Source organism: Lissotriton vulgaris, chromosome 4_1 (genome assembly GCF_964263255.1).
Source record: "Lissotriton vulgaris chromosome 4_1, aLisVul1.2, whole genome shotgun sequence".
In the NCBI taxonomy this organism is placed as follows: Eukaryota; Metazoa; Chordata; class Amphibia; order Caudata; family Salamandridae; genus Lissotriton; species Lissotriton vulgaris.
The window spans coordinates 2,017,388,481-2,017,400,723 of record NC_141691.1 but is presented as its reverse complement, the minus strand read 5'-3'; the positions used below and the strand labels follow the sequence as shown (position 1 = coordinate 2,017,400,723).

The 12,243-nt window shown below is 48.1% G+C and overlaps 1 protein-coding gene across 1 annotated transcript in view; it reads left to right on the top strand.

Moving 5' to 3' along the window:
* LOC147724890 (kinesin-like protein KIFC3) overlaps positions 1–12,243 on the top strand; it is a 205,085-nt gene that overhangs the window by 113,415 nt on the left and 79,427 nt on the right. The window contains exons 4-5 of the mRNA XM_086966413.1: positions 2,671–2,926; positions 8,000–8,205. Coding sequence (XP_086822539.1) covers positions 2,671–2,926; positions 8,000–8,205 — 462 coding nt within the window. The remainder of the gene's footprint in view (positions 1–2,670; positions 2,927–7,999; positions 8,206–12,243) is intronic.

Below are 12,243 nucleotides of genomic sequence, written 5' to 3'. Positions count from 1 at the left end.
TACAACTTCGCCTCCCTGTCTCGGATCACCTTTGGGTGTATGAGTGCATATTTATCACACAAAACACCAAAAACACACCTCATGAAGGTCCAGGACTGACTACTTTTTGCAGTTGTGGCACAGCTTGAAATATGTTGATTTTGGTGGGTATAATACAAATATGCTTAACTTTAACTCACTTAAATTTAGTTGACTTTTGTACACTTTTACTGTACAAAACAAGATCAATTTGGAACCTCTGAGAATTTGATTTTAATTTTATACAGATAAAAATTCAGAGTTGTCAGTTGTTGGCTCAGGTGAGACGCAGCTCGCCCGATTTTTAGGATCTCAGCATGAGATCAATTTACATGCAGTGAATCGAAAGGGGATCATTGACACTGTCCGTGGTTATTTAGAGTTTCTGGTATTTCTGGTGCCCAGCTGCAATGGACACCCCTGATACAAGAGAAAGAAGGCCTCAGAGCCATGGCAGGAAAGAAGCATTGATGGAGAATGGATTGGGAGTGAAGGTCCCCTGCTGGATGAGCGCGACTGGAAAACGCGCTCAACCTATTGATTCGTGGAAAAGACGCCCCAGGATATTGACGATAGTATTCTAAATGAGAGTTATTTAGAGCATAAAATAAATTAGAGAGGGCTATTGATTATACCCCTGGGTGGAAACTGGATGTGAACATTGCGTGAGCGTTGGTGACTCACCTCCCCTCACCTTATTGACTCCTTTTGTCATTGCGTGCGCCTCCTGCATCCACGAGACATTGTTTTCACTCATATTGACAAGTGTTGCTTTACTAATTGTATTTATATGGGCGTTAGCGTTGTAAGTAACACCGCCCCTTCCTAAATAACACAACATGCTTCATCTATGTTTATATTTACACTGTTACATAATGAAGTTGAAGGAGAGCTTCAATATACTTTAGATAACTTTTTTGTTTAACATTTCTGATTTGCTTTGATGTGTGGGGCAATCCAAATTAAAAGTACATTTCAAGTAAGAGTAATTCTGATGGCAGCAAATATGTATCTCAAGCAATCCTCTTGCCTATGTCTTCCTGTAAAAGAGCATGTTTTAGAACAATTTGTGGAAGGCAACACACACACCCACACACACACAGACACACACACACACACACACATAGACACACACACACATAGACACACACACACATACACGCACACATAGACACACACACACACACACACACACACACCCACACAGACACACATACACACACAGAGCCACACCCACACACACACAGAGCCACACCCACACACACACAGCCACACACACAGAGCCACACACACAGCCACAGACACACACAGAGCCACACCCACACACACAGAGCCACACACACACACACACAGAGCCACACCCACACACACACACACCAACACACACACAGAGCCACACACACACACAGACCCACACACACGCACAGACCCACACACACACACACCCACACACACACATAGACACACACACACATAGACACACACACACACACACAGACACACACACACACACACACACACACACATAGACACACACAGACACACATACACACACAACTCTTTCTTTTTTTGCTCTCTCCTTTTTCTCTCTCCTTTTTCTCCCTCTCTGTATGTTTTGATAAATAAGTGTCCTGGTGGGACCAGATAACCAAGCAAAGCTCTTACATGAGTGTGTAATTTACTCATGTTTGCAACAGACACACGCACACACATGCACACACACTTAGCACACTTGCACACACACACACACACACAATGCACGCACACCCACACGTACAAACATGCACACAAACACACACACACTCTCACCACACTTGCACACACGTGCACAAACACATGCACACACACTTTCCACACTTGCACACAACCACCATGCACATGCACACACGTACACACACACGCACAAACACACACACAAACAACACACACACATTTGCACACACTCTCGCCACACTTGCACACACAGATATACAAATGCACGATGCACACAAACACACACATTACTCTAAAGCTCTTCTAGGATGCCTACTTTATTCATGTTTCTTATTCTAGCCCATTGTTTATGGTGTGCTTGACTTGCTGTCACCTTTGGATTCTGAGTAACTAACTTGTCTCTTATTTTCCTCCTTGTTTATATCTCTTCTCCCCCCTTTTCCGTCTGTGATATGAAATGTCTTGCCATCTCATTCCAACCTTGTTCTTCTCGTCAATCAATAACTGAACATACCCTCCCCAACTCTACCCTTTGCTGCACCGCTTTGCCCGGTGTAACACATGTATGCCTGGCTTCTTTTGATGGTTTGAATATGTGAATATTTCATGCCTGGATCTTTGATGCCTTGGCGGAACCTCCATCCCATTTACACTTAACGTTACAATACCCTGCATGAATTTTCCTGATACTTGCCACTTCCTCTACCTGGTTTCACCATATCTTACTTGAATGTGTTTGGCTATTTCAAATCACACCTTTTTAATTTGTGGTTTCTTCCCACTTGCACCATTTGACTGAATGATTGCTTTGTGCCTGGCTATTTACGATTCCTCAACAATCGCACCGCTTACGTGTTGTCTCTACGCTATGCATGTGTCCTGGATCATTTTGATCCTGCTGTGGTCTCTTTGCGTTGGTCTGTTTTGGTTGACATTCAGCTCCCTCCTTCCCCTCTCATCTCAGTCATGTCCCACCTCATCTCCTTCCTGGAGCACTACTCCCAGATGCAGCGGCTGCAGGAGAAGGCGCTGGAGTACCGCGGCGCGCTGCGTAAGGAGGAGAGTCGGCGGCGGAAGCAACTGAGGGTGCTGAAGAGGGCCTACAGGCAGAGGATGCGAGACAAGCTCAGCCTGATCGAGAACCTGGAGAGTACCATCAGCGAGCAGCAGAATCTCATGGAGAAAATGCACAGCGGTGAGCAGCCACTATTGTTGAGTAAGGGCACTTTTGGGGAAACAACATAGGGCATATTTACAATAAAGTGGCAAAGCGTGTCGTTAAGCCAAGAATGCTAACAACACGCTTTGTCACTTTAGAAACGCAGGGCTGCACCATATTTACAAAAATACGATGCATCCCTGTGTTTCCCCCATGCGCTGGGGCTAACTTTAGCTACCTAACGCCAACGCTGGCACCCTCGCACCATAGTGCAAGGGTGTCTGTGTGCAGGGGAAGATTGTTTATGTGCAGGAACAATCTTTAAAGATGAACAATCTTTAAATACAGTTTTGTAACTTCTATGTGTGCCACACACAGAAGTTGCAAAACGTCATTTTTTAAAAATTATTGGTAATGTGCAGGAAGTATCACCTTTCTGCACATAAACAATCCAAGGCAATTTGCTGTTTCTATGTGTGCTGCACAAGGCAGCACACATGGAAACAGCAAAAACAAGGAGCAGTAAAGCATTTCTACTTGTTTCGGCTGTGTAAGACCAGGTTTTCCCTGGTCTTAATTTTGGCGCTGCCTCCTATTTGCGCTGCTCTTGTAAATAGGAGGCAGCGTGAAAATCAATGGGTGTTGCAGTGGAACGCCAACTACAACTCCCACTGCCCACCCTTTTCACGCTAAATACGGCCTGAAAGGGGACTTTATTTACAAGGCAGTGTTAAGCCAAGTTAAGTGGTTTAACGCTGCCTTGTAAATAAGGCGAAGCCCCTACAGCATCACTGAAAGTGACGTTGTGGTGGCGAGAGGGGCTTGTAAATATGCCCCATGATGTTCACAGTACATTGCGGTGGGTTGGTCCTTCACAGTCTAACCGAGCACCGTGCCAGCCATCTTCATCAATACCCAAAGGAGGTCAAAGGAATTTGCGGGATTCCCGGTGTGCATAAATCAATTTACTACTGTGGATTTCTTTGCCAAAAGTGTTCAGTAATCTGCATACGTAAATTCCTCTCAAGGGGTGGGAAGGGGATGTTCCAAGTAAGTAAGTAAGGTTTATTGTACGGTTTATAAAAACTCACAATGTAAAACATACAAATGTATGTTCCAAGGCATCGCTTGACTTGGAAGTTTGGGAATGCCCACATTTGTGAGGATTCCCAAACTCCTATCCGAGCCACTCCTGCCCTTGAAATGGTTGGAGATCTAGTTGAGACAAGAGCTGGAGAAACTCTCCTCCCAGGATGGAAAGAGGAACGGATCACCTACAGGGGAGGCAGGGGCGGCTCTAGGCTCATGGCGGTCCTGGGCACGGAGCTTAGATAGGGGGCCCCGGAAGAGGGGTTCCGGGCGGGGCAGAGCGCGGAGGCCAGTGAAGAGGGGTGGGAAAAGGGGAGGGGGGGGGGTCAGGGTGTTTGGAAGTGGAACAGAGCCGGAGGCTGCCAAATCCCTGCCAGGGGCGCCATGCAAATATGTATCCATCCTCAGAGGATTATTATTAAGGATATATATTGGCGTGGTGGCCCCTGGGGTTTGGTGGCCATTTGCAGGTGCACAGCTGGCACATGCCTAAGGCCGCCCCTGTGGGAGGGCTTTCATCACGGGATAGATGTTTCCAATTCCACCTGTGCGGAGTTATCCGCTACGGAGAACCCACTGTAGAGAGAATAAAAGCCTTTGGGAAAAGTCACATGACAATCCCAGTGGTAGGCCTGGAAATCTATACTTGGGAATCCTCTGGGAATGTGCGCGAATTCCCAAAAAATATAAAAGTATGTTCAGGCGGTGAGCTAAATCTCCATCCATACTTTCCTATTTTTGTATATGATTAGAGTCATCTGCTTTGTGAAAGTACAGCACTGTGCCTTTTTAAGAGATCACATTAATGCACATAGAATGGAAGAATGAATGAATGAATGTATAAAATAATGAGCAACTAATCCACGGAATACTCATAGTGTGCATCAGCAAATTTGAATTGTTTCATAGTTCTTCCTGGTTATGCGAACTGGGTGTGCATAGAGTGCAGGCGTGAGGTTTTATCGGAGGGGTTGGTGCTTGGCTGTGGTCTAGGTGGTGATAAGGAATACCCTTGACTGGCAAGAGTCAACTTTTGGATTGTTCGATGCGACTGGACGTTTCTTTCCTCATATGGCTGAACTATGAGATGTGATGTCTGCCCCCACCGATGCTTTCTGGATTGTGTTTTATGTATAAATACACCAGGATTGAGAACTAGGTATACGTACGCTTGAGATATACAAGAACAAAATACAAATTTAGAAAAAAATTATCTGGTCGGCCATTGATTCTTGCTGATCCATGAAGCGTAAGCCTGGTGGTCCCGTAGGCTTTACTATCAATAACAAAAGGGGAGAGAGAGAATAGATCGAAATGGATTCGTTCTCCCTGGACTAATGTAAATAAACAAAAGGAATCCACTCCTTGGGTATAGGGCGTGTCCTCCAAAGTTGGGGAACACCCTTGTTGCTTTTGGTCCCCTCACACACTAACAGGCCCCTTGGTGTCATGCTTCATCATTGGGGTCCTCGTACTCCTCTACAGGGTACGGCGTGCTGCGACCTACGGATACGCTGGAGCACTTGAAATGACTATGTGTGGTGTGGATGGGGTATTTAAATGTGAGTGTATGGTGGGGTTTAGATCTAAGTGAGTGAAGTTTAAAAAGTACCTGGCTCGTGGGGTGACAGAAATTTTTTTAATTCGCCCCCGGGCTGGTGCCATTAAAATTAAGTGTGAGAGGTTAATAACGCAAACAATGTGCATTACCTCCTCTCTGTGTGCGTCGACATGTTTCGGTGTAAAAACACCTTCTTCAGGACGGGGTACACAAATCCCCACCTTACTCACATTTCTCTAACTTGTATCAGAGTCTCTAATAAAAGTGAGAACTACAGTGCAGGTAAAACAATGTACCTAACAAAACGCCGCTTAATAGTCGGCTGTTTGGCACCGGAGCCACGGAGGGGTCAGTCGGGAGGAATTTCCTCGCTGAAATCGTGCTAAATAGCAGAAGGGACCCTGACGTTTGGTAGGCTCATGAGGCATTTCTACCCCTGCAAAACAGTCGACTATTAAGCGGCGTTTTGTTAGGTACATTGTTTTACCTGCACTGTAGTTCTCACTTTTATTAGAGACTCTGATACAAGTTAGAGAAACGTGAGTAAGGTGGGGATTTGTGTACCCCGTCCTGAAGAAGGAGATTTTACACCGAAACATGTTGCGCACACAGAGAGGAGGTAATGCACATTGTTTGCGTTATTAACCTCCCACACTCAATTTTAATAGCACCAGCCCGGTGGCCCATTAAAAAAATTTCTGTCACCCTACAAGCCAGGTACTTTTTAAACTTCACTCACTTAGATCTAAACCCCACCATACACTCACATTTAAATACCCCATCCACACCACACATAGTCATTTCAAGTGCTCCCGCGTATCCGTAGGTCGCAGCATGCCGTACCCCGTAGAGGGGTACGAGGACCCCAATGATGAAGCATGACACCAAGGGGCCTGTTGGTGTGTGAGGGGACCAAAAACAACAAGGGTGTTCCCCAACTTTGGAGGACATGCCCTATACCCAAGGAGTGGATTCCTTCTGTTTGGTCCCGTAGGCTTTGCAGGAGGGTCTTTATAGCTCTGGGAGGGAATGAACTGGATCTAGGGTGGGTCTGGTGCGTCTTGCGGCTTCCTACCCCAATAAGTGGTCTGTGGCACTTGGCCACCATGTGTTCTCTCTGACTGGCTGTTATGGACAGCTGCCCACTTATTCTGTCTGAGAGGCTTTTTAGGGTACGTGGTCTTTTTTGGTCAACACGCTTCACGGTCCAAAGATTCCAAATTCATATGTACGCATGTACTATTATTTGTGTAGGTAAGCCCAGCTGGAAAGCAATGGAGGATTGAACATGGGCAGAAGCCCTGAGCCATGACTCAGGATCATTTACAATGAGGCAGAACATTCATCGGTGGTGATTGCTAAGGTGTAGGGAGGTGGGTCTGAAGGCCCCTGCTGCATTGCATGAGTGCAGGGTCTCTTCTCAAGTAGACTGTCATGTTGGTCCAGATTCCAGGAGCCTTGACAGAGCAGGCCTGTTTCTGGTTTTGTCTTTTTGCAGTTTTCTTCACACCCCTTCTGAGAAGTCCCTTTAAGGTGGCATCAGTCATTGTAATGTGACATAGCAAAGGTGGTCAGATGAGTGGAGATTGTGACCAAGCCTGTGCGAGGAACACTTACTTGCCCCAAGTTCAGTCACGTACCCGGTTGGCCGACAGGCAGGAGAGACTCATGCAGAATCGTTCCCTGGCTGGTGGTATCTTTTGGTTAGATCATGTTTATTGTGAAGTAGGATGAAGGCAAAGGAGCATCTAATCCTGGGCAGTAGCCTTGCTTCGTTATCCAGAATCAGCACCAGAAGCAGAAAGAGCGGGTGTGCTGTCGGGTAGCTGCACACATTGCCGCCGACACTGAGGGAGGAGGTTTATTAATTATGAAGGTTTTTGTATATGGCTACTCTACCCCGAGGGGTGCCACGGGGCTTTATAATCAACAAGGGCTAGTGGATGCCCTCTGTACTGTCAAAGTTGTTGTTTACCATCGATTCCCGAGCGCTTAGTGGCCTGTAGGTGATTGAGCGCGCTACAAATCAAAAATAACAATAACAATAACAATAACAACAATCAGACCATGGTCAGGGAAATACACTAAATGTGAGAACAACCTTCTTACTTATCGCACTGTTTGTGCCTGTCTGAGCTCAAAGAGTGTTTTTCTGTAAATGAGTCGCAGGAAGGGGCTGGTCTGGCACAGTTCATCTTCTGACCCCTCTCTCTATACTGCCCACCCTATCACTGTTTAGGGTATGTTGGTATGAGTATATGTAAGGACGTTAAAGAGTGCAGACCTAGGTACAAAGGAACAGAGTGCCGCTCCAAATATGAGAACCAAACTCAAGGTGTAAACTGATACAAGTAAACAAATAGATTGTAGGTGTAAATTACCCATAATAAATGTCGACCATCCTTCTGACAGTCGCCCTCTCTGATCACAGAGGTCTGTAATTTTTCGCCTTACTGTAGGTGTGATGCTGCCGTCCCCCTGTGGAATGTACCCTGCGTCCCCGGTGTCTCCAGTGTCTCCAGTTGGAATCCACAGCCTGGTCGAGTCCATCAGTGCCTTGCAGGGGGAGCGCAACCGGCTGGCCGAGGAGATTGTGGGCCTGAGGCGGGACATGGAAGATGGCGAGAAGGAGAAACAGCAGCTGGCTGGCAGCTTCAGCTTACAGGTGAGATGGTCGGAGACGTGTCCTATATCTGCACGGCCTGGTCTAATAGCATGAGTACTTCAATGGAGCCTTGTGCACTCCACAAACTGACTCAGTGGCTGCTCACTCACTTGATTGTACTACGGAATATTGAGGCTATAAATATTGTGGTAAAAGAATACCGTATACAAAATATCGGAGAACAACTTATCGAAAGGTAAGTGCATTTAGGGAGGTTAGATTTACTATTCCTAGCTCCACATCTACGTAGCTTGAAGACATATATTGCCAAGACACCTATATTTGTAGTTATGTGTTGAAAATGTTACTTTCTTACCTTTAAGTATTTTGGATTTCATATTTTGCAACCATATTTATATACCTTGATGTTCTAGCTTTGATATTCAAGGGGCATACTCACTCACTCACACTGATGTCTAGCTGCATACACCTCAGTGCAGTCTGGCTTATTCCTACCACTCACCGGTCTCATACACTTTATCAATGTCGCTGTCTCACTCATTCACCTATTAGTGACCTCATAGAATTGAGTAGGGTCTCACTCATTCTCACGTCACTGAGTGCTTGCGCCTCAGTACAGACTCACTTACTCATCTATTCTGGTCTCTTGCACTTGATCGGTGTCTCACTCATTCATCCATTACTGGCCTCATACACTTGGGTGGTGCCTGACTCATTCACCCATTACTGGCCTCATACACTTGGGTGGGACCGGACTCATTCTTCCATTACTGGCCTCATACACTTGGGTGGGGCTTCACTCATTCACCCATTACTGGCCTCATACACTTGGGTGGGGCCTGACTCATTCACCCATTACTGGCCTCATACACTTGGGTGGGGCCTGACTCATTCACCCATTACTGGCCTCATACACCTGGGTGTGGCCTGACTCATTCATCCATTACTGGCCTCATACACTTGGGTGGGGCTTCACTCATTCACCCATTACTGGCCTCATACACTTGGGTGGGGCCTGACTCATTCACCTATTACTGTCCTCACACACTTGGGTGGGGCTTCACTCATTCACCCATTACTTGCCTCATACACTTGGGTGGGGCCTGACTCATTCACCCATTACTGGCCTCATACACTTGGGTGGGGCCTGACTCATTCAGCCATTACTGGCCTCATACACCTGGGTGGGGCCTGTCTCATTCACCCATTACTGGCCTCATACACTTGGGTGGGGCATGACTTATTCACCCATTACTGGCCTCATACACTTGGGTGGGGCCTGACTCATTCACCCATTACTAGCCTCATACACTGGGAGGGGGCTGACTCATTCACCCATTACTGGCCTCATGCACTTGGGTGGGGCCTCACTCATTCACCCATTACTGGCCTCATAAACTTGGGTGGGGGCTGACTCATCCACCCATTACTGGCCTCAAACACTTGGGTGGGGCTTCACTCATCCACCCATTACTGGCCTCATACACTTGGGTGGGGCTTCACTCATTCACCCATTACTGGCCTCATACTCTTGGGTGGGGCCTGACTCATTCACCCATTACTGGCCTCATACACCTGGGCGGGGCCTGTCTCATTCACCCATTACTGGCCTCATACACCTGGGTGGGGCCTGTCTCATTCACCCATTACTGGCCTCATACACTTGGGTGGGGCATGACTCATTCACCCATTACTGGCCTCATACACTTGGGTGAGGCCTGACTCATTCACCCATTACTGGCCTCATACACTTGGGAGGGGGCTTCACTCATTCACCCATTACTGGCCTCATACACTTGGATGGGGCCTGTCTCATTCATGCATTAATGGCCTCATACACTTGGGTGGGGCATGACTCATTTACCCATTACAGCGCGGGGACACGCCTTGGGCGTAAACCAGGCGCTTTACAAAACTCCCTAATAATAATAATAATAATAATTACTGGCCTCATACACTTGGGTGGGGCTTCACTCATTCACCCATTACTGGCCTCATACACTTGGGTGGGGCCTGACTCATTCACCCATTACTGGCCTCATACACTTGGGTGGGGCCTGACTCATTCACCCATTACTGGCCTCATACACCTGGGTGGGGCCTGACTCATTCACCCATTACTGGCCTCATACCCTTGGGTGGGGCCTGACTCATTCACCCACTACTGGCCTCATACACTTGGGTGGGGCTTTACTCATTCACCCATTACTGGCCTCATACGCTTGGGTGGGCCCTGACTCATTCACCCATTACTGGCCTCATACCCTTGGGTGGGCCCTGACTCATTCACCCATTACTGGCCTCATACCCTTGGGTGGGGCCTGACTCATTCACCCACTACTGGCCTCATACACTTGGGTGGGGCTTCACTCATTCACCCATTACTGGCCTCATACACTTGGATGGGGCCTGACTCATTCACCCATTACTGGCCTCATACACTTGGGTGGGGCATGACTCATTCACCCATTACTGGCCTCATACACTTGGGTAGGGCCTGACTCATTCAGCCATTACTGGCCTCCTACACTTGGGTGGGGCCTGACTCATTCAGCCATTACTGGCCTCATACACTTGGGTGGGGCCTGACTCATTCACCCATTACTAGCCTCATACACTTGGGTGGGGCCTGACTCATTCACCCATTACTAGCCTCATACCCTTGGGCGGGGCCTGACTCATTCACCCATTACTAGCCTCATACCCTTGGGCGGGGCCTGACTCATTTACCCATTACTGGCCTCATACACTTGGGTGGGGCTTCACTCATTCACCCATTACTGGCCTCATACTCTTGGATGGGGCTTGACTCATTCACCCATTACTGGCCTCATACACTTGGGTGGGGCATGACTCATTCAGCCATTACTGGCCTCATACACTTGGGTGGGGGCTGACTCATTCACCCATTACTGGCCTCATACACTTGGGTGGGGCCTGTCTCATTCACCCATTACTGGCCTCATACACCTGGGTGGGGCCTGACTCATTCATCCATTACTGGCCTCATACACTTGGGTGGGGCTTCACTCATTCACCCATTACTGGCCTCATACACTTGTGTGGGGCTTCACTCATTCCCCCATTACTGGCCTCATACACTTGGGTGGGGCATGACTCATTCACCCATTACTGGCCTCATACACTTGGGTGGGGCCTGACTCATTCAGCCATTACTGGCCTCATACACTTGGGTGGGGCATGACTCATTCAGCCATTACTGGCCTCATACACGTGGGTGGGGCATGACTCATTCATCCATTACTGGCCTCATACACTTGGGTGGGGCTTCACTCATTCACCCATTACTTGCCTCATACACTTGGGTGGGGCCTGACTCATTCACCCATTACTGGCCTCATACCCTTGGGTGGGGCCTGACTCATTCACCCACTACTGGCCTCATACACTTGGGTGGGGCTTCACTCATTCACCCATTACTGGCCTCATACGCTTGGGTGGGCCCTGACTCATTCACCCATTACTGGCCTCATACCCTTGGGTGGGCCCTGACTCATTCACCCATTATTGGCCTCATACCCTTGGGTGGGGCCTGACTCATTCACCCACTACTGGCCTCATACACTTGGGTGGGGCTTCACTCATTCACCCATTACTGGCCTCATACACTTGGATGGGGCCTGACTCATTCACCCATTACTGCCCTCATACACTTGGGTGGGGCATGACTCATTCACCCATTACTGGCCTCATACACTTGGGTAGGGCCTGACTCATTCAGCCATTACTGGCCTCCTACACTTGGGTGGGGCCTGACTCATTCAGCCATTACTGGCCTCATACACTTGGGTGGGGCCTGACTCATTCACCCATTACTAGCCTCATACACTTGGGTGGGGCCTGACTCATTCACCTATTACTAGCCTCATACCCTTGGGCGGGGCCTGACTCATTCACCCATTACTAGCCTCATACCCTTGGGCGGGGCCTGACTCATTTACCCATTACTGGCCTCATACACTTGGGTGGGGCTTCACTCATTCACCCATTACTGGCCCCATACTCTTGGATGGGGCTTGACTCATTCACCCATTACTGGCCTCATACACTTGGGTG